This window comes from Delphinus delphis, chromosome 8 (assembly GCF_949987515.2).
Source record: "Delphinus delphis chromosome 8, mDelDel1.2, whole genome shotgun sequence".
Classification (NCBI taxonomy): Eukaryota; Metazoa; Chordata; class Mammalia; order Artiodactyla; family Delphinidae; genus Delphinus; species Delphinus delphis.
Window position 1 is genome coordinate 101,616,883 of NC_082690.1, and position 22,642 is coordinate 101,639,524.

At 47.0% G+C, this 22,642-nt stretch overlaps 2 protein-coding genes across 2 annotated transcripts; both read left to right on the top strand.

Annotated features, from left to right (window-relative positions):
* Positions 1-2,353: 2,353 nt before the first annotated feature.
* LOC132429247 (small ribosomal subunit protein eS4, X isoform-like) lies at positions 2,354-3,189 on the top strand. Its single transcript, XM_060017473.1, has one exon. It carries the CDS (start codon positions 2,371-2,373, stop codon positions 3,172-3,174), a length of 804 nt encoding a protein of 267 aa, XP_059873456.1. The 5' UTR covers positions 2,354-2,370; the 3' UTR covers positions 3,175-3,189.
* Positions 3,190-13,897: 10,708 nt separating this feature from the next.
* On the top strand, positions 13,898-20,040 carry SLC3A2 (solute carrier family 3 member 2). Its single transcript, XM_060019082.1, has 9 exons — positions 13,898-14,475; positions 14,867-15,040; positions 15,623-15,717; positions 17,349-17,417; positions 17,523-17,581; positions 17,732-17,912; positions 18,025-18,168; positions 19,324-19,407; positions 19,532-20,040. Exons 1-9 carry the CDS (start codon positions 14,043-14,045, stop codon positions 19,892-19,894), a joined length of 1,602 nt encoding a protein of 533 aa, XP_059875065.1. The 5' UTR covers positions 13,898-14,042; the 3' UTR covers positions 19,895-20,040.
* Positions 20,041-22,642: the final 2,602 nt, after the last annotated feature.

Sequence of the window (22,642 nt, forward strand, 5' to 3'; positions counted from 1 at the left end):
CAAGTTTTTACTACTTAACCAGTGCTGCAGTGAAATCCTTTGTATATTGCTTTGTGCATGTGGATGAGAGTTTCTCTGGGTTATGAATCCAGGAATGACATTTCTGGGTAATAGCTATGAGTATTTTCAATTCTACAGGCTTTTGCAAATTGCTCACCTAGAGAGATTGTACCAGTTAATGTTGTCACTTATGCAATTTCATGTTCTTGTCATCACTTGGTTCAGTCAGATGTTTTAATATTGCCAATCTGATGGACATAAAATTATATTTTGTTGTGATTTTAATTTGCATTTTCTTGGTTACTACTAAGGTTATGTAATGTGTCAAGAGTTCACTGGCCATTCTTTTGTGTATCCAATTTTGTGAAATGACTGTTCGTAGTCTGTAAATTTTTTTTTTCCTACCAGGTTGTTGGCCTTTTCCTTACTGGTTTTCAGTGAGTTATATGTTTTATGCAAGACTCTGTTGTTTTATTAGTTTCAGATACTGTCTTCTCCCGTTTGTGGCTTGTCTTTTCAGTTTGTTATGGTCTCGTGATGCACAGATTTTTCTTGCAGAATTTATCAGTTCTTTTCTTAATGTTTTGTGCTTTTGTGTCTTGTTTAAGAACTCCTTCCTTACCTTGAAGTCAGAAAGATATTCTAATTTTTTTTCTAAAAATTTTAAATATTTGCTTTTCATACTTAGGTCTTTTAATCACTTGGAATATATTATTGTGTTTACTTTTAAATAATGACCTAATTTTATTTTTTTCAGCACCATTTGGTGAATAGCTATTCCTTCCTCCAGTGATTGTAATATTATCTCTGCATATATTAAGGTTTCAAATATGCATGAGTTTCTTTTAGATTTCATATTCTGTTCTATTGGTCCGTTTGTCCATCCCTGTGGCTATAGCATGCTATTATTATTACTTTAGCATGCTATTATTATTACTTAAGAATATAACATGCTTGGTATATGGTAGGATTTGTCTTCAAAAATATTACTTTTTAAAAAAAATATCTTTACTGTTTTTGGCCCTTTTCTCTTACACGTGTTATAGAATCATAAAGTTCCCAAGAATAGATATTCAGATTTGTATTGGAATTGCAGTGGATAGACAGATTGTTCAGGGATGTCAATGAAAAAATTAACCAATAGTCAATCTAAGAAAGAACTGGAAATTTTTATTTAAGCCAACCTGAGGATTATAACCCAGGAGACAGTCTTTCAGAAAGCTCTGAGGACTATTCCTCTGTTAGAGGTCAAAGCACAGTTTTATAAGTTTTTGAGACAAAGGGTCATAAATCAAAGTAACATAGTCCAACAAGGCGAGCTGTGAGTTATTGTGACCCCTTACAGAATTGAGAAAGGAATGTTATCTTATCTTCTGAGGAGTTACCTTCCTGGTGCCAGGAGGAAATTGCTTTGTTTGTTTGTTTGTTGTTTCTTTTTGCAAGTAGGCATTGCTGTGTGTTCTAAGGGGATCTAGTTAACGCATAATGCAGATGCACAATGCACACTGAAAGGGCAGTGGAGTGGCTCAAACTGCAGAGAAAAACTTTATGTTAAATTTTTCTTATCTTGACTTAATTTTATTTCATCAGGGAGCATTAATTTCTTTATGACATCAAATCTTTCTATTCATGAATATGTGACACTTCTCCTTTTGGTCTTTACACTTGCTATTATTCCCTCACCTAGAAAACTTTCTTTTAGAAAGCTCCTTTGTTCCTTTACCTCCTTGGGTCTTTGCTCAAATGTCACCTCATCAGAGATGATTTCCTTGAATAAAGTAGTCTCCTTCTCACCCTCCTCTATCTTTTCAAAGCACTTGTAATCATTTGACATACTGTGTATGGTTGAGTATTTTTTAATTGTCTTTCTTTCACTCAGTGGAATTAAGCTTCATGAAAGCAGGGTCTCTTTCCTCGCTACCACCCCAGCTCATAGAAAAGTGCCTGGCACATACTAGGTACTCAGTGTTTTTTGTGTGAATGAGTTTCTGCAGGATATTATCTTTTCCTTCATAAAGAAGTTATCTATTTACTGTTAGATTTTATCTTAGCTCTTAGTTTTCATTGCTAGTGTATATGGCAACTTTAAAAAAAAGACATTTTCTAGTTGTTTGCTACTGGTGTACAGAACAGAATTGTTTTTGTATATTATTTTATGTCTAGTATTTTATTGAACTCTTATTCTAATAATTTGTCTAGATTCAGTTTGATTTTTCTATACAGAATTTTATTTTCTATAAGTAAGAAAAACATTTAGGTATCAGTTTTATTCCCCAAATCAAATTTTAGTTACCTATACAAGTGTTTTGTGAATTATTGATATTACTATTTTAAAGAAACTTGCTCACTCTTTCCGTGCCTAGCGCAGCCATGGCTCGTGGTCCCAAAAAGCACCTGAAGCGCGTAGCAGCTCCAAAGCATTGGATGCTGGATAAACTGACTGGTGTGTTTGCTCCTCGTCCATCTACCAGTCCCCACAAGCTGAGGGAATGTCTCCCCCTAATTATTTTCCTAAGGAACAGACTTAAATATGCCCTAACAGGAGATGAAGTAAAGAAGATCTGCATGCAGCGTTTCATTAAGATTGATGGCAAGGTCCGCACTGATATAACCTACCCTGTTGGTTTTATGGATGTCATCAGCATTGACAAGACTGGAGAGAATTTTCGTCTGATCTATGACACCAAGGGTCGCTTTGCTGTTCATCGTATTACACCTGAGGAGGCCGAGTATAAGTTATGCAAAGTGAGAAAGATCTTTGTGGGGACAAAAGGAATCCCTCATCTGGTGACCCATGATGCTCGCACCATCCGCTACCCTGATCCCCTCATCAAGGTGAATGACACCATTCAGATTGATTTGGAGACTGGCAAGATTACTGATTTCATCAAATTTGACACTGGTAACCTGTGCATGGTGACTGGAGGTGCTAACCTGGGAAGAATTGGTGTGATCACTAACCGGGAGAGACATCCTGGTGCTTTTGATGTAGTTCATGTGAAAGATGCCAACGGCAATAGCTTTGCCACCCAGCTCTCCAACATTTTCGTTATTGGCAAAGGCGAAAAACCATGGATCTCTCTTCCTCGTGGAAAGGGTGTCCACCTTACCATTGCTGAGGAGAGAGACAAGAGACTGGCGGCCAAACAGAGGAGTGGAGAAAATGATCTCTAAGTGATGTGATTGGGAAAGTCTTTGTACTTAGAAATAACGCTACATAATTAAATGCCTCTTTAGTGTTAAAAAAAAAAAAAGAAACTTGCTCTATGGTAACTCAGTTCTAATGCTGCTTTCTAATTTGAGGATGAAAAAGGACTCCCCTTTCCAAACTTGCTATAAGACCCATTTTTCTTAGACTTTTGAGTTTTAATTTTGTCTCTAGTCAGCACCTTTAACTGTACAAATTTTTTTCTTTCTTTTTTTTTTTTTGCGGTACGCGGGCCTGTCACCGTTGTGGCCTCTCCCGTTGCGGAGCACAGGCTCCGGACGCTCAGGCTCAGCGGCCATGGCTCACGTGCCCAGCCCAATAGTACAAATTTTTGTTTGAGATCATTTACTCTTTTCATGGAAGTGTGATAACCAGAATCTAGATTTCTGCTATTTAAAAATATCTCTCTAAATGTCTACATTTCCGTAGATATTTTGTACCTTTTCTGTTGAGTGAAATGAGTAAGAAAAAAGCTTCCTTAAATAACATTTCCAGATTTGAGTGCGAGGGTCTGTGAGAAGAATCTGCTTTAATGGCCTGTTTACTGCTAACTACCATGATGTTTTCTGCACAGAGTACTTCTGACACTTAATGTGTGGGTTTTCCACCAAGCAATTCTCCAGTGCTGTGGGGACACCAACCGGATGTCCTACAATTTCATTCAGTTCTGAAACTACCTGGGGTTGCACAGACCCCACAGGTTGAGTAAGGGCTCAGTCTCACAGACTGTTCCCCACTTCACACAACAATCTCAAGTAGTGGATCTGCAAGTTACCCACACTTTTGAGTTGGCTAAAGATTAGGGGTTCCCACAACCCCCTCCTCAGGTTTGAATTTGCTATAGCAGCTCATAGAACTCAGGGAAATACTTTACATACTATTATCAGTTCATTATAAAGGATATTATAAAGCATACAAATGAACAGCCAGATGAAGAGGTACATAGGGTGAGGTTCCAAGTGCGGAGTCTTATGACCCTGTGGACTTGAGGTGTGACATCTGCTTGGCAAATGGATGTGTTCATCAGCCTGGAAGCTCTCCAAACCCTGTTGATTAGGATTTGTCTGGTGTTTCCATTAGATAGGCATGATCACTGGCCATTGGTGATTACTCAGGCTTCAGCTCCTCTCCCTCTGGAGGCCGAGGGGTGGCGCTGAAAGTTCCAAACTCCTAATTACTCAGGTTCTTCTGGCAACAAGTCTTCATCCTGGAACCCACCCACCCCCACCCAGGTCACCTTGTTAACATACAAAATGACACTCTTTACTCTAGAGATTCCAAAGGTTTTAGAAGCTCTTGTTCCAGGAAAGTGGAATGAAGACCAAATTCCTTCCTTCCTTCTGTTGGCCGCACCGCATATGGGTTCTTAGTTCCCTGACTAGGGGATTGAACCCGTGCTCCCTGCAGGGGAAGTGCGGAGTCATAACCACTGGACCACCCGGGAAGTCCCAAATACATATTTCTTATATCGCAGTATCACAGCCTGGTATTGCAGCACCTCTGGGAACATGTGTTATTGGGGACTTATAATGGTTCAAAGGAAGCTGTGAAAATCAGGCTGTGGTAATCACTGATTGTAAGGAAAAAGTTTATTTCCTTTCTCAGATTGGTTACATTCTAGTTAGCATTTCATTAGTGTAACAGTTTCTATTTTGAAATAGAAAAGAGGGTTTCCCTTCTTAGTGATGTATTTTACTTTTTTTTTTTTTAATTTGTCTTTAGTTTATCTGTAGTCCAAATTATTTTACAGAGAGTTGTTGAAATTAACCACTTTAGGTCCAGAGTGAGTGGTTATTTCAAATTCAGGTTTCTGTTATATTCCATACTTGTCCCTAAATGTCTACTTCTCAACACTATATACCCCCTTTTCACCTTACTGAATATAAAATTTTTTTTGAAAAAGGTAGTCAGGCATCTATTTCCCTGCATGGAGCCCTAAGAGGATTTTTCCTATAATTGACCCAAAAGGGAGCACAGGTAGGAGCAGGGGCAGATGTGGGTGGAGCTATTCAAATACCGAGTCACTTGCCTTGAGGGAATGAAGGAAGAGTTTATGTTCAGGAAGTGCATATTGAAATCTAAGATCCCAACGTCTCATTATGTGTCTTTAGGATTGTATTTTTGGAAAGCTCTGGTAACATTTAGCCATTTTGAATGCCTGTGAAAATCAAAAGTGCTTGAGAGCTTTGTTTATTAATACATTTGCTTATGCAAATATATTAATACATTGTCTTATAGTAAATACAAATATATTTATTTGTATAAATACATTTATAAGACAGGATTTGAAATACTGAATGCAGGATCAAGAACTGGCACATTTTGGGACTTCCCTGGTGGCGCAGTGGTTGGGAGTCCGCCTGCCGATGCAGGGGACACGGGTTCGTGCCCCAGTCCGGGAAGATCCCACATGCCGCGGAGCTGCTGGGTCCGTGAGCCATGGCCGCTGAGCCTGCGCGTCCGAAGCCTGTGCTCCGCAACGGGAGAGGCCACAACAGTGAGAGGCCCGCGTACCGCAAAAAAAAAAAAAAAAAAAAAAAAAAAAAAAAAGGACTGGCACATTTTAAGTCTGGATGGAGACTTGGAACCATTTCCAACTTGTTTAGAGAACTGTGTGATAGCAGGCAGGAGAAGTTTCTGTTTTTCTTTAAGTGGAGATACTGTAATTATATTAACCAGGCTACAGAGTTTATGCCAGCATCTAGCTGGACAAGGAGGATAGGGAGATGTAAGAGCTAAGAAAATTGCCCAAGTGCTTCTGGCCTAGAAAACTGGAAGAATGCCAGTGTCACTCACTGAACTGTGATATTGAGCAGGGGGATTGAGGAGGAGAGGCTATAGGGGATTGTGGGAATGGCAAGATAAGATTAATTTTGAATAAGTAGAAATATAGAACTAACTAAAGATGAACAAAGATCTGGGGGTCCTTTAGTAGATTTGAGAATAAATGGGGCCCTTGAGGGACTGAGGACGTGTACAGCGTTTTACTATTACCAGTTTATTATAAAGGATGCAACTCAGGAACAGCCAAATGGAAGAATGCATAGGGCAAGGAGTGGGGGTGTTTGTGCCGCCTCACCCGCACCCTGATGTGTTCACCAACTCGGAAACTGTGAACCCTATCATTTAGGGGTTTTTAATGGAGGTTTCATTATGTAGGTATGAGTGATTAAATCATTGCCATTGGTGATTAACCCAGTCTCTAGCCCCTCTCCCCTTCCCAGAGGTTGGGGGGAACCTTCCAACCTTCCAATCATGACTTTCTGATAACCAGCCCCCATCTTCAAGTTTTCTAGAAGTCCACCAAGAGTGGCCTCATTAAAACAAAAGACATTCCTATCACCCACGAGATTCTAAGGGAGTTAGGAGCTCTCTGTCAGGAACTAGGGACAAAGACCGAATATATATATGTATTTTAATTGTGTTACAGTTACCCATGTGGAAAAAAAATTAGATAGGCTCTCTACCTTATGCCATAAGTAAACATAAACTAAAGATTGATTAAGGATTGCAATGTCAAAAATAAAACCTTCCTTTTTTTGTGTAGAAAATATAGATGAGTATCATTCAGGCCTTGAAGTAAGGAAAGATTTAAAAAATAGGACATTAAAGTCCGTCGACAGATGAATGGATAAAGAAGATGTGGCACATATATACAATAGAATATTACTCATCCATAAAAAGAAACAAAATTGAGTTATTTGTAGTGAGGTGGCTGGACCTAGAATCTGTCATACAGAGTGAAGTAAGTCAGAAAGAGAAAAACAAATACCGTATGCTAACACATATATATGGAATCTAAAAAAAAAAAATGGTTCTGAAGAACCTAGGGGGAGGACAGGAATAAAGACGCAGATGTAGAGAATGGACTTAAGAACAAGGGGAGGGGGCAAGCTGGGATGAAGTGAGAGTGTGGCATTGATATATATACACTACCAAATGTAATATGGCTAGTGGGAAGCAGCCGCATAGCACAGGGAGATCAGCTCGGTGCTTTGTGACCGCCTAGAGGGGTGGGGTAGGGAGGGTGGGAGGGAGATGCAAGAGGGAGAGGATATGGGGATATGGGGATATAAGTATACTTATAGCTGATTCACTTGGTTATACAGCAGAAACTAACACAACAATGTAAAGCAATTTACTCCAATAAAGATGTTGAAAAAAAAAATAGGACACTAAAAACCCCCAAAACCAGAGTATACAAGAAAAGACTGAGAGAGAGATATATATATATATATATTTAAAGAAAAAAATTTTTTTTGGCTGCGCCACGTATCTTGTGGGGTCTTAGTTCCTTGACTAGGGATCGCACTCACGCCATCAGCAGTGAAAGTGCAGAGTCCTAACCACTGGACTGCCAGGGAATTCCCAAGACTGATATACATGTGTATATTTAATAATATATAAATATATAACTGATATATATATATTTAATATATACATATATATTAAATAATACAGGCCCTTTATTTATTTGCTTTTTTAATATTTTATTTATTTATTTATTTGGCTGCTCCGGGTCTTAGTTGTGGCATGTGGGATCTTTTAGTTGCGGCATGCGGGATCTTTAGTTGCGGCATGTGGGATCTTTAGTTGTGGCATGTGGGATCTTTTAGTTGTGGCATGTGGGATCTTTAGTTGCAGCATGCAGGATCTTTAGTTGTGGCACGCAGGATCTAGTTCACTGAGCAGGGATCGAACCTGGGCCCCTTGCATTGGGAATGTGGAGTCTTAACCACTGGATCACCAGGGAAGTCCCGAGACTGATATATATATATATTTTAAAATTTATTTTATTTTATTGATTTATTTTTGGCTGTGTTGGGTCTTCGTTGCTACACATGGGCTTTCTCTGGTTGTGGCGAGTGGGGGCTACTCTTCGTTGCGGTGCAGGGGCTTCTCATTGTAGTGGCCTCTCTTGTTGTGGATCACGGGCTCTAGGTGTGTGGGCTTTGGTAGTTGTGTCTTGTGGGCTCAGCAGTTGTGGCTCGCAGGCTCTAGAGTGCAGGCTCAGTAGTTGTGGCGCACAAACTTAGTTGCTTCGTGGCATGTGGGATCTTCTGGGACCAGGGCTCGAACCCGTGTCCTCTGCATTGGCAGGCGGATTACTGAGACTGATATATTTTTGATGGATAACTTTTGTTCATCAAAGGACACCTGAGGGACTTCCGTGGTGGCGCAGTGGTTAAGAATCTGCCTGCAATGCAGGGGATACGGTTTGAGCCCTGGTCCCGGAACATCCCACATGCTGCGGAGCAACTAAGCCCGGGCAACACAGCTACTGAACCTGCGCTCTGGAGACCGCGAGCCACAACTACTGAGCCCACGTTTCACAACTACTGAAGCCCGCGTGCCTAGAGCCTGTGCTCTGCAATAGGGGAAGCCACCCAATGAGAAGCCCGCGCACCGCAACGAAGAGTAGCCCCCGCTCACCGCAACTAGAGAAAGCCCGTGTGCAGCAACGAAGACCCAACACAGCCAATAAACAAATAAATTTATTAACAAAAAAAAAAGACACCTGAGTGCCCATATCTTGATTTCTAATACCATTCTCCAATAAAAGGGACCAGGGCTCCTTGGAGAAATGGCTGATTCTAGGGCTGGGGCCCTAGAGAATATACAAGATGAACCTGGAGCATCTTGCAGTGCCAGAAAGCAGAGTAGTGTTACAAAAAGGGCGGGGGGGGGGGAGGGGGGAATGTATTAAAAGGACACAGTGGCCAGACTGAAAGAGCTCACAGTGGCCAAAGCTGGAATAATTTGAGCAGCAAAGCAATATAGTGTTGGATTCTAACCCAAAGTATAAAATAAGTATCCAAGAATACATACATATGTTGACTTATACTGATATAAATAAATGAATAGATAAATAAATAAATAAGGGAAAAGAGACAAATCTTCCATACAGAAAAATCCCAAATAATTTATGAAGATACTCCCAGCTCTGGGAGGCAGAGCTTAACCTCATACCTCTTGAGTGTGGCTACACTTAGTGACTTTCTTCTAAAGAATGTGATGATAGAAAGTTTTGAGGAGCAGTGGAGATGGGGAAGATGACAATACCCAACAGTATTGCGTGACTAGAACTGCAGAAGGAGCTGACGTTGGAGTACTTTGGTGATTGTTTAAGGAATCATTTAATCTCTTATTACCAATTAGCCTTTTGATGAGATCAGTATTCTGTCTCTGATCAGTTGAATATCTTTTGTTTTTAAAGTTGAGATTTTTTTTTTTTTAAAGTTGAATTTGTTTTTTTGTTTGTTTTTTGGCTGCGTTGGGTCTTTGTTGCTGCGTGTGGGCTTTCTCTAGTTGCGGCGGGCGGGGGCTACTCTTTGTTGCGGTGCACGGGCTTCTCATTGTGGTGGCTTCTCTTGTTGCGGAGTACGGGCTCTAGGAGCGCGGGCTTCAGTAGTCGTGGCTCGTGGGCTCTAGAGCGCAGGCTCAGTAGTTGTGGTGCCGGGCTTAGTTGCTCCACGGCATGTGGGATCTTCCTGGACCACGGCTGGAACCTGTGTCCCCTGCATTGTCAGGCAGATTCTTAACCACTGCGCCACCAGTGGTTAAGAAACTGATCAGGGAAGTCCTGATCAATTGAATATATGATGTCATCTATCCAAGGGTAATATGTTAAAAGTACTTCTCTAACTCTTCCATAACTTGATCTGCTGTATCTCTGGTGTTTCTCTTTTAATACTTGGTTGCATTAGAGAGAATGGCTTGCTGCAGTGTTATTCATTTGTCCATTGTGAGTATGAGAAACTTTTCAGATGTTTTCATTTCTCTTCTTCTAAGAGAAGGCTTTGGTTGGCGTTTCCTTTACTCTTTCTGGCTTTTATTCCCCCTCACGTTCCTCACCCTTCACTAAGACAGCTCTGACAGTTCTCTTCAGCAGCCAGTGCCCCTTCTGCAGGATTTGTAGTAAAGTAATATTTCAACATCGCTTCTTCTAATAACAGCGGCCAAGTGGGCCCCTGTGGTTGGGGTCAGCCTCCTCCTCTGCTTTCATCTCAGCTGCACTTTGGCTTCCAAATGCTTGGTTCCTTAACTTCAGCCGTCATCCATTTTTCAAATGGCTAAACTCAAGGCTGATGGGTAGTTTAGAGGCAGAGCCTGAATGCTTTTTTTCTGGGTGTTTTGGAATTATGTCTTCAGCTTTGGCAGCGTTGCCGTGTCTGTTGGACAGTCTCCTAAGTTTCTAACTATCCTCCCATCTTTGCTCTGTCTTTGGAATTTTTTTTTTACACACTGAGGGGGAAAAAACTTCCATATCTTTTGGCTAAGATCAAGTAATCCTCACTTGTTGGGAAACAGGTGACATGAATTTTTTCAACAGGGGATTAGAAAGGAACTTTCTCTGTGCACTTGGCCCTCTGAACTTCAGGGCCCCACCCCCATCTTCTGAGTGAGTGTAAAGTCCTGAAGGCTTGTGGCCTCATTATTTCGTCCTTCTTGGCCTCTGGACTCTTGAACTGCTTGTTTCTTTGCTTTGTCCCAGCCTTTTCTTGAAGGCTAAATTCTTCTTGAACACATTATATACTTTGAATTCTATAGTAAATACTAAGTTTTATATTTAGCAACATGCATTGTAGGATCTGAGGATCTCGAGTCACCTTCAGTCCTCTTCTCTGCAGTCTTGCCCTGTTGCTTTTCTGTCCTCTCCTTCACCCAGATTTATTCTTTGTTTTATTTGATTGAACAGTTACAAGTTTTGGTTTGTTTTCCTACATAAACAGCTTCATCTTGATACCATACAGTGTTGTTTAAATTCCTTTTCACTTTTATCCCTTTACCTTCACATGCTACTTTTGTTTTTGCATTTTATTATTTATTTATTCATTTATTTATTTTGCGGTACGCGGGCCTCTCACTGTTGTGGCCTCTCCCGTTGCAGAACACAGGCTCCGGACGCGCAGGCTCAGCGGCCATGGCTCACGGGCCCAGCTGCTCCGCGGCATGTGGGATCTTCCCGGACCGGGGCACGAACCCGCGTCCTCTGCATCGGCAGGCGGACTCAACCACTGCGCCACCAGGGAAGCCCTGCATTTTATTTTTTTAATTAAAAATTTTTAATACAATTTTAAAGGTTACTTTCCATTTCAGCTATTAAAAAATATTGGCTATATTCCCCATGTCGTATAGTACATCCTGGAGCCAATCTTATACCCAGTAGTTTGTATCTCCTGCTCCCTCACCCCTATATTGCAACAAACAAACCACGTTTGTTTTCTCTATCTGTGAGTCTGCTTCTTTTTTGTTGTATAATATTTACTAGTTTGTTGTGTATTTTAGATTCCACATATAAGGGATATCATGCAGTATTTTTCTTTTTCTGACTTATTTCACGTAGCATAATGCCCTCCAAGTTCCTTCCACATTGCTGCAAATGGCAAAATTTCCTTCTTTCTTATGGCTGAGTAGTATTCCATTATGTGTGTATACATGTATATGTGTGTATATATGTATATATGACATCTTCTTTATCCATTTATCTGTTGATGACACTTAGGTTGCCTCCATATCTTTGCAATTGTAAATAATGCTGCTATGAACACTGAGGTGCACATTTCTTTTCAAATACATGCTACTTCTGTTGAATTATTTCTAAGAAGGGAGCAATTTGGGTTTGATTGATAATAGTTCATCCACTCATTTACCAAACACTTACAAAGTGCCTACTGTGTGCTACCCCTGAGCAGGCACGTCCATGAACAAATAGCACGAGGCCCCTGCCACTCGTCTTGAAGCGCCGACACTCAGACAAGGAAATGTAATGAACAAATGAGACGTGAATTGTAGAAGAGAGAGGTGCACAGTGGATGGAAAGTAATCCTTTCGGGGGAGTTGAGAAAAGCTATCATTTGAGCTAGGTCTGGAAGGAATTGGAGCTTATGAGGCAGGGTGGCAGAACAGGAAGGGCAGAACACAGAGGGAATGGCATGTACAAAGATGCAGAGGCCTGACAAAGCTGGGTGTGTTGTGGGACTAACGGGTGTTTGAAGGCTGATGTTGCTGGAGGGTGGTCCCTGTGGCAGGTGTGGTGGGTGATAAACTTGGGAAGGTAAGTTGTTAGCTTATTTACCGCATGCAGGAGGGATTTGTTTCATCTTTCTGGAGCCATGGGGGGCTGTGAGTAAGATACTATGTGTATGTATGGGGGTGTTATGTTGGACTATCTCAAGGAGAGTGTCTGACCCCACAGTCCTTAACTTTGAGCTTTCATGCTGGTGATAAAGTCTGTTCACAGCCCCTGGTTGGCATGCCCAGGGCACCCTGGACTCCTTATCATCATTGAGCACAGGTCTGAACTCCAACCTCTACCCGCTTGCCTGGGGTGAGGGATGGGGATGGGCTCTGGTACGAAGAAGGAAGGGGAATGGCACAGGATGAGCCTTTTCACTCTCTTGGCTCTCCTTTGGTACCTTTTCTATTTCTTCAGATCTTGGCTTCTGCTTTCTTCCAAATACACAGCTATCTTGGCTTCCAGCCCAGGTGGGAGAGGGAGAAAGAACTTATTTCCTTCAGCGCCTCTCTGAAAATAACCCAGCTGGCAGTGCGCAGGAACAAGAAGTTCCTGAGAGTGTTGGCACCTCATGGTGTTGATGTCCGGCAGTCCCTGCTGTGAATTGTCTCATTCTCAATCCAAGGACCTCTGTGGGGAGAAGTTGGGTGGTTTTCAAGGCCTCTGCAGTACCAGCTGCCTCCAAGGCCTAGCATAGTGAAGGGGTAAGGGAGGTAAGGGAACCATGGCACCGTGGGGAGATTGGGCTAATGTGTGGGAGGCCCTGCAAGGAGGGGAAGATTCTGGCCATGGCAATCTTCTGATCTGGTGTAAGGAGAAGGTGGGGGCCTCTAACTGAGGCCCAGCCCCAGAATGTTGTCAGCCCCGAGGCTGTCCATCCATCTCTTTTGGATGTCAGGTTCCTAGCTGCCCGACATCCTGGGGCCAGAAAGTGGGGGTGGGGTAGGGTAAGATGGGGAGTGTCAGCAACTGTGCTGTCCAAACAGATTTATCATAAAATATCATGGGGAAGGCTAGATTAGGGTTAATTCACTAAAGTTAATAAAGCACAGTACTGTAGTGGGCACTCAGTAAATAGTTGCCGCATGATGAATTAATTGAACTAAATTCAAGATATCTTGAAAGAGTGGGAGTAGCCCTGCAGGGAATCGGAGGTCTAGCGCCAAGTCCCAAAGGCCTGAGAAGACAAGGTCTGGTGGGGGAAAGGGCTGAGTTGAGTTTGATTGGCTCTGAGAGTACAAGTGGCCATGCGAAGTTGGGAAGACCAGGCGGTGGCCTGAGCCCTGGGCCAGGGGCAAATGGAGGGTGGTGTCCAGGGAAGTCACAAACCTTCGGTGTGGGCAAAGAAGGGCCTCGGGACCCCCCCGCAGTTCTGGATATCCCCTTTGGCCCACTTTCCGGCAGCGCGAGGGACCAGCGGGGACCTGAGGCAGGACAAAGCACAGACCCCGCCCACCTAAAGGTGGCTCCGTGCTCAGCCTTCTTTGTGTCCGAACCTTAGGGCTAGACTGTTCGAGGTGAGGAATTCGACCACACGGCCGTCGGAAGCGAGTTCCCAATATTATTCCCTCGGCCGCCGCCCACCCTTTCAGTCCCTGGAAGAGCAATCCAGGATGTTCCACTTTAAGGGGCGGGCCGGGGCGGGGCTCCCGTGCCCAGTCCCAGAGACCGCGCCCGCCCGGCCGCAGACGCGGTCGTGGAAGCTGAGCGGAGTCACGGAAACCTGGGAGACTGTTCTGGGGCCGGGAGGTCCGGGCAGCTATCCAGCCACCAGCTGACCGCAGGCTGCGTCGTGTTGCCGGTTTCGCAGGCACCATGAGCCAGGACGCCGAGGTGGACATGAAGGAAGTGGAGCTGAACGAGCTGGAACCCGAGAAGCAGCCGATGAACGCGGCGTCGGGGGCGGCTGTGGCCGTGGCCGTGGCGGGCGGCACCGAGAAGAATGGTCTGGTGAAGATCAAGGTGGCCGACGACGAGGCGGACGCGGCGGCCGCGGCCAAGTTCACAGGCCTGTCTAAAGAGGAGCTGCTGAAGGTGGCAGGCAGGCCTGGCTGGGTACGCACCCGCTGGGCGCTGCTGCTGCTCTTCTGGCTCGGCTGGCTGGGCATGCTGGCGGGCGCCGTGGTCATCATCGTTCGGGCGCCGCGCTGCCGCGAGCTGCCCGCAATGAGCTGGTGGCACAAGGGCGCCCTCTACCGCATTGGCGACCTTCAGGCCTTCCAGGGCCGCGACGCAGGCGACCTAGTGGGTGAGTCCGGGGCTCCCCCACCCCCACCCCGCGTTCCCCTGGTTTAACTGGTCACCGGCTTCGACCCCTGTGCCCAGATTGACCCAGGTGGTTCTCCACCCTTCCTGGTACTGGTGACCGACCCCCGGGACGTAGCCCCTCTTTCTTTCTTCGAAGGAAACCGCCCCCCACTCCCTCTTTCCTGAGGGTGGCTGACTCAGCATGCTCCCTTCCCCCCCTCCCGGCGCCAGTAGCCTATCGCTGCCGGTTTCTGAAGCAATGTTCTAGTCTCCTTACAACAGCTTCTCTCGTGATCCAGCCAAACCGCCCCCCCCAACTTCGTCTCGGGGAGAATAGGGGCGATCAGGGGCCTCAGGGAGGCGTCACTTTAAACTCTGCTTCTCCATTTCAGGCCTGAAGGGGCGGCTTGATTACTTGAGCACCCTGAAGGTAAAAGGTTTTGTGTTGGGCCCAATTCACCAGAACCAGAAGGATGACCTCACAGGGACCAACTTGGAACAGATCGCCCCCACTTTCGGCTCCAAGGAAGATTTTGACAGTCTCCTGCAATCGGCCAAGAAAAAGAGTGGGTGTCCTAGAGCTCGCGAGCAGCTAGGAAGGGCTTGGCCTTCTGGCCAGAGGAAAGGCCGGATAGCTTTACTGTCTGGTGTATTGCTGGGTGGCTCAGAGTTTTCCTAAGGCAGGTACACGGGAGGTTTGTTAGGCTTCAGCCTAAAATGGACTTGTCAGGTGGTTCAGAGACTTTCTATACTTGGATGTGCAGTTATTTAACTTCTGGGCTTCAGTGCCCTTATTTGCAAAATGTAGGTTTTTGCTAAATCAGTGGTTTTAAAGCTTGTAAAAGAGTGGATCCTTTTGAAAAAAAATCCAAGTAAAATCTTTTCTTACATTGAACAGGGTTTGCCTTGGAGGTGAGGGGCCCAGGGCCTCATAAGCTCAGCCTTCTCTGTTACACTACCCTCCCCCCGCCTCCCGCCCTGCCACTTGCTCATATCTCTGTTTCAAAGGAATGAGTTTTGCCAGGGTTCAAGTCTAAGCTTTCGTACCAATACGTAGGAAATACTCTGCCGACTTATATTTGTTGATTTCCTCCTTTCCCCTCCCCCCAGAGTCTTTCTATCAACTGCCTCCCCCTCCATTGTTCTAGGCATCCGGGTCATCCTAGACCTCACTCCCAACTACAAGGGCCAGAACCTGTGGTTCCACTCCACTCAGATTGACACTGTGGCCACCAAAGTGAAGGTGAGTGTGTTGGTGCCTGTGGCATGTGGGAGCGGGATGCTGGGGCTGTTCGGTCCTTTCACAGTGAGTTCTATAAACGTAGCCCGGTGCCAGCCAAGGGGCCCCTTGCTCCTTGGAGCCAAGCAGGCGTGCTCCTCCCACAGGCAGAAGGATAGGCAAACATTGCACCCCTATTTTTGTTTGTTCCTTTTCTGACCACTCATTTTCCTTGTTTCCCTGACTCTGAGGGTGACAGTGCCAGGAAGGGAATTTCTCAGATGTGAATTTTCTTCCTTTTGGGAGAGGAAGCCCTTTCTCTATGGGAATTCTGTCCTGTCTGGTTTCCCTTGTCTTATTTGATGTGTTTTGGAGTGGAGCCCAGTCTGAAATTGTAAGCACTGGGGTCTTCCTATGTGTCTGGGAGTATGCTGAGTACTTTATATACCTTCTTTAATCGCCTGTATAACCAAACAAGGTCCCTGTCAGTGTCCCTAATCTGTAAATGAGGAAGCTAAGGTTCACAGGTCTTTAATGTGCCCTGGGATTTGATGTTCCAACTAGTCTTATCTCTCTAATCTGCCTACTCTGAAGGCCTAGGCTCGAACTCTGTACCCTGCAGGCTGGGAGTGGGGCTTTGAATGTCATCCCAGCTCCTAATGCCTGGGTTCCAGGACACTGACCAGTTCAGAAAGGGTAGAACAAAAATGGAGGCAGACTCTGACACTTTGCTGGCAGCCGTGATTCTGAGGTAGAATTCTGTCGTCCCAGTTGACTGATTTCAGTTGACTCTTGGGGTCATTCGGTTCATTCCTTGCTACTTGCTGGAAGACCCTTTAAAAGTTACTGAGAAGGGAATGTTTTCAGATGGTGTGGCATGAGGTGTTGTAGCCTCAGATGAAGATGGAGACTAGAGGAGAGAGCACATGGATCAGAGAGAGAAAGAGGAAGAGAGGGGCAGCAGGAGTGGGGTTCCATGTCATGTGCCCCATGAATGCCAGGGCTTCAGGCCTGGGCCTGTTCTGCAGAGCTGGCTTCTCTTTTCAAATGTTTGGCTAAACTGCCCTGGGGCTGTGCTTTGAATTTCACTTTTTTATCCTTGGTCTTGGCTCTGACTAGCTGTTTTACTTACACCCTCCCCAGGCTCCAGGAAACTGGGAGAGGAGTAAGTATACTCTTCTTGGGATCTTGGTTAGCATTTCCACGCCCATCTCTGCTGCTCTCTGCTTGTGGCCTTGGGCGCGCCTCCTTGCGTCTCTGGCGTGGTCTCCTTATCTGCAGATGAGTACACCAGCATTCCGCACGCGCTAAGCGTCACATGAAGCTGCATGCATGAACACACTTTTCTCACAGGTCTTTTCTGTAGGGGTCAAACGTAAAGCTTAAAAAAAAAAAAAAGGTAAAGCTTTGTGATTCACCATGAGGAGGAGTAGAGAAGTAAAGCGTTATATCACTAAGAGAATCAATGATAGGTTAGAATGGAAGGGAACTAAAGGCTACCTCCAGGTTTATAACAGAGGCAAGAAAGTGAGACCGTTCACGGCAAGTGACTCCAGAGGCCACGGGAGAGTGCATGGTAGGCAAGATCTCGTGTGGGCTGAGCCCTTGCATGAGTGTTGATATCTTTCCTCTGTTCTTTTGCCTCCCTCCTGTAGGAAGCGCTGAGGTTTTGGCTGCAGGCTGGTGTGGATGGGTTCCAGGTTCGGGATGTGGGGAATCTGACAGTGAGTACCCTTTCCACGCGAGAAGCAGAGCCTGGGTGAGAACAGAAGCACCCGCCAGGGCCTGGTAGTGTGCCCTGCTTCTTGCCTCTGCTCTTTTCCTTCTAGGATGCGTCTTCACTCTTGGCGGAGTGGCAGAATATCACTAAGAGCTTCAGTGAAGATAGGTGGGTACCAGACCCTGGCTCCCCTAACTCAGCTCCTTTGTGGGAACCCCTCAGCGGAGTGTTAGCCCCAGGAAGCAGAGGTCCTAGTCCAGAAAACCTTCTTTCTTTCTTGTCCTGTACTACCCTTGACTCCTGCTCTGCTCTGTGCAGGCTCTTGATCGCAGGCACAGACTCCTCCGACCTTCAGCAGATCCTCAGCCTGCTCGATTCCACCAAGGACCTGTTGTTGACCAGCTCTTACCTGTCAACCTCCAGTTTCACTGGGAAGCATACAAATTTCCTGGTCACCCAGTATTTGGACGCCTTTGGCAGCCGCTGGTGCAGCTGGAGTGTGAGTACCACAGTGGTAGGAGAGGGGGCAGGAGGCCTTTTGGAAGAAAGGAGTGTTGGAAGGTGGAGGCAGAGGCAGGCCTTGGGGCTCACCAGTGCTTCCATTCCTGCAGTTGTCTCAGTCGGGGCTCCTGACTTCCTTCGTGCCACCTCAGCTCCTCCGACTCTACCAGCTGCTGCTCTTCACCCTGCCAGGGACCCCAGTTTTCAGCTATGGAGACGAGATTGGCCTAGAGGAAGCTGCCCTTCCTGGACAGGTATCGCTTGCTGCCTGCCCAGCACAGTGGGGGAGGCTGCATTCATCCGTCACGGTGGTTCTGTGGCTGGCAGTGGACGGGCAAGAGACTTGGGGAGGAACCTGCGTTGGATTGCTAGTCAGCCACCTGGGCAGTTGCTGTGTGGCCTTGACAGGTTATTTCACTTCTCTGACTCTTGGTCATGTCTGCCGTGATACTACTTTTTTTATAAGGGTAGTTAGGACTGAATGAGGGCGTATTTTATTTTTATTTATTTATTTGTTTTGTTTTGTTTTGTTTTTGCGGTACGCGGGCCTCTCACTGTTGTGGCCTCTCCCGTCGCGGAGCACAGGCTCTGGACGTGCAGGCTCAGCGGCCATGGCTGACAGGCCCAGCCGCTCCGCGGCATGTGGGATCTTCCCGGACCGGGGCACGAACCCGTGTCCCCTGCATCAGCAGGCGGACTCTCAACCACTGCGTCACCAGGGAAGCCCTGAGGGCGTATTTTAAAATGCAGTACCTGGCTCCTGGTAGGAGTTCAGTATGGTAGCCATCACTCGGTAATTCGTTCATTCACTGGGCAGCGGGTACTCCGTGTCAGGCTCTGCTCTCCAGGAACTCAGAGTTGCGTGGGGGAACCAGATGAGTAAGAGAAGTACATGCAGCGAGTGCCTTGGTGGGGTAAGACCATGAAGGCACCCGGTTAGCTTTAGCCACAGGGTTGGAGGCTGACACCTAAGCTGCTATTTATAGAACCTGTCATTCACTTATTCCACAAAGCTTTATGCAGTAATTCCTGTAGGCTATGCGTGGAGGAAACAAGAATACAGCGGTGCACAAAAGAGCTGGAGGTGGTGAAATTAGATAGTAAGCGCATGTTGATAAAGATGCCAGGTGCTGATATGTGCAAGAAAGCAGGGTGAGGGGCCTAGAGAGCGGGGACGTGGGTGGTTTTATATCAAATGGCCACAGGAAACCCGATGGAAGCACCTGAGCAGGGACCGGCGGGCAGTGAGGGGCTAGCTTGTGGCTGTCCGGGAGAAGCGCCCTCTAGGCTAGGGGACAGGGGGTGAGGCCCTGAGGTGGGGGACGTTATACTTCTGTGGGGCTGGAAGCGGGAGGAGGAGTTGGAGAGCAGCCCAGGTCTTTCCAAGTCCTGTTCTCCCTGCCTCTTAGCCTGTGAAGGCCCCGGTCATGCTGTGGGATGAATCCAGCTTTCCCAACACTTCAGGACCTGTAAACACTACCATGACTGTGAAGGTAAGGGTTTTAGATGGGCAGGGCCTGATCGGCAAGGGGTGAGGGCAGGTGGCCGGTGGGAGTTCGCGCCCCGGGGAGCCCTCCACCCCTTTCTGCTGTATCTTTACCACTTTACCGTTCGCAGGGCCAGAGCGAAGACCCTGGCTCCCTCCTCTCCCTGTTCCGATGGCTGAGTGATCAGCGGGGTAAGGAGCGCTCCCTGCTGCACGGAGATTTCCACGCGCTCACCTCAGGGCCCGACCTCTTCGCCTATATCCGGCAGTGGGACCAGAGCGAGCGTTTCCTCATAGTGCTCAACTTCGGGGATGTGCGCCAGCCTGCTAGCCTGGGGGCCTCCAGCCTGCCTGCCGGCGCCAGCCTGCCAGCCAGTGTGGATCTGCTGCTCAGCACACAGCCAGGCCGCAAGGAGGGCGCCTCTCTTGAGCTGGAGCACCTGAACCTGGAGCCCCACGAGGGGCTGCTGCTCCGCTTCCCCTACCTGGCCTGACCGGGGCCCACTACCCTTCCCCTCCCCTCCGCAGGCCCTTTGAGTTCTGGTTTCTCTCTCTCTCTCTTCTTTTTTTTTTTAACTGTTACAGATGAACCCCAAAATAGGGTGTTTTCTGGTTTCAAATAAAAGTCACCCCTACCTGGTATGGCCTCCTCTTCCCTCTACCCGCTGTCAACGGCAGGAAATTCTCTCCCCTTCTTCCCCTCTCCCCCACTGGACCCCCCCCAAGTGATCAGGACCAGGGAGGAAGGGGCCTGTCGAGGTCACAACAGCAAGGTGGTGTCAGGATGAACTAGCATCCCGGCTCCCACCCGGCCCGGAGGTCTCAGCTCCTGCTGACTCTTCCTGACCACCTCCTCGGCAGTGGTCTCCAGCCAAGCGTGGTCACTTTTCCTGTTTTGCAGACTTCACCTTTCTGGGAGAAAAAGTGGGAGTGGGGTGGCCTGTTTTCTAAAAGGTACTTCTAAAAGATGCTGCAGGTTCTTCATTCAACAAGAATTTATTGTGTGCTCAGCACATGCCTGGGGTCACAGGAAGGAACACAGTACAAAGATCCTTGTCTCCTTGGGGCTTATATTCTCGTGAGGAGATGGAGAAGAAAGAAGATGTATAAAATTAAGCGTATGGTGGACACGGTGGTAGTGTTCAAAGAGGAAAAGGTAGAGCAGGGAAAGAGGTAGGTGTGTGGCGTGGGGGGAGTTTGGGGTGAGGGCTAGAGGAGGCCTCACCAAGGAGGAGACATTTGAATAAAAGGTCTGAAAGAGGGGAGGGAGTTAACTTGCTAGATGTCTGGGAAGGAGCTCTCCAGGGCCCTGGGTGGGAGCACACCTGACTCTTGTGAGGAATGAGGTGGGGGCGAGGTGGAGAGGCCCAGGGATGAGGTCTGGTTGGCAAGGGGTGGGCAGGTGATGAAGGGTATAGTAAGGCACGTAGTGGGGGGGTGGGGGGGGAACAAACAGTTGGCAAACTGCACCGTTGGAGGGCATGGTCCCCAAAAGACTGCCCTCATTTCAGACACCAGCTGCAAGTTCTGGGTCCCCATGACCATCAGTGGGTTATTTGCTAGAGAGGCTCACAGAATGCAGGAAAGCACTAAGATTATGGTTTTATTATAGAGAAAGGATACACATTCAAAAACCAAGGACGGAAGCACAGGACCCATCTGGGATTGGGAGGGGTCCCAGCGTGAAGTGTCTGATGGTCCTTTCCCAGTGGAGTGGAGTCCTGTCACAGACCTCCTGACTGTAACCCATGGAGTGTGGCCAAGCTGGGAAGCTTGCCTAAGACTTTGGTGTCCAGAGTTTTTCTTGGGGCTTAATCACATATGCCCACGTGGCTAACGTTTATTCTCCAGCCCCTCCCGGAGGTTCTGGCTAATAGCTTTAGTCTCCAGCCCCTCCAGATGCCCCGTGTCCCAACGCCCTCATCATAAATCACATCACTAGGGACTTCCCTGGTGGCAGTGGTTAAGAGTCTGCCTGCCAATTCAGGGGACATGGGTTCGAGCCCTGGTGCAGGAAGATCCCGTGTGCCGCGGAGCAGCTAAGCCCGTGCGCCACAACTACTGAGCCTGAGCTCTAGAGCCCGTGTGCCTAGAGCCCGTGCTCCGCAACAAGAGAAGCTACTGCAATGAGAAGACCGCGAGCCGTGATGAAGAGTAACCCACGCTCACCGCAACTAGAGAAAGCCCGCGTGCAGCAACAAAGACCTGACGCAGCCAAAATAAATAAATTTATTAAAAAAATAATAATAAATCACATCATTAGACTGATGTCTGAAGGCCCCAGACTAACAAAGACACTCCTATCAGGCAGGACGTTCCAGGGGCCTAGATATCACCTCCCAGTAACTGAGGGCAAAGGCCAGACTTTGGTGGTGGTAGGAAGCGTTGGAATCCTGTATTTATTTTGCAGGCAGAGCCACAGGATTTGCAGTCATAATGAGTTTTAGGTTGGCCTCACAGCCTCAGGTTGAGCTTGGCCCTCTTAGGGAAAAGAACACTCGTTCCTGTAGGATGGGGCTTGGGTCGGGACTGGATATCTTAAGGGTGTCTTGATGTAAGGGACAGATCAAAAGGATTAGATGCCCCAAATTAACGTCGAGTCCTTGTCTGCTGACCCTTGGCCTGAGGGCTGTGAGGCAAGGCGTGCACAGGGCATGGACTCCGAGACTTCAGTTCCTGAGAAGGCACACTCTGCAACCTGCCAGTTGGACCTGAGCTCTCTTCTGCCTGGGATTTGCCTTCCTCTCCTCACGGCCCCTCCCCCTTCTGGCCCACGTCTAATCTGGGCCTCTCCTCTTCCCGAGGCTCCCCACCCCTTCCCTCCTTGGTCCTTTCCCAGGGTCCCAGCTCCAGCCCTCCCTTTCCCCCTCTCCCTCGGCCTCCTGGCCTCCCCTCTGATCCACAGTTTGCATCATGGGGTCGCTACAGATGGGGCCTCATCGTGACTGTGTGCTTTGCAACTTACTGTGGGCTTAACACTTAAAAAAAATTGTGGTAAAATACACATAGCATAAAATTTACCATTTTAACCATTTTTAGGCATACAGTTCAGTGGCGTAAAGTACTTCACAGTGTTGGGCAACCATGGCCACCATCCATCTACAGAACTTTTTCATCACGCCAAACTGAGACTGTCCGTTAAACAGTAACTCCTCCCATATTCTTTTTTATTAACTAGAATGGGGCTTCCCTGGTGGCGCAGTGGTTGAGAGTCTGTCTGCCGATGCAGGGGACACGGGTTC

Bases quoted from the DNA above. Each gene is read 5' to 3' on its own strand.
- LOC132429247 (XM_060017473.1), top strand. From the start codon at position 2,371: ATGGCTCGTGGTCCCAAAAAGCACCTGAAGCGCGTAGCAGCTCCAAAG.
- SLC3A2 (XM_060019082.1), top strand. From the start codon at position 14,043: ATGAGCCAGGACGCCGAGGTGGACATGAAGGAAGTGGAGCTGAACGAG. The intron at 17,582-17,731 runs GTGGGTACCAGA...TGCTCTGTGCAG, and splicing joins AAGAGCTTCAGTGAAGATAG to GCTCTTGATCGCAGGCACAG. The intron at 17,913-18,024 runs GTGAGTACCACA...CCATTCCTGCAG, and splicing joins GCCGCTGGTGCAGCTGGAGT to TTGTCTCAGTCGGGGCTCCT.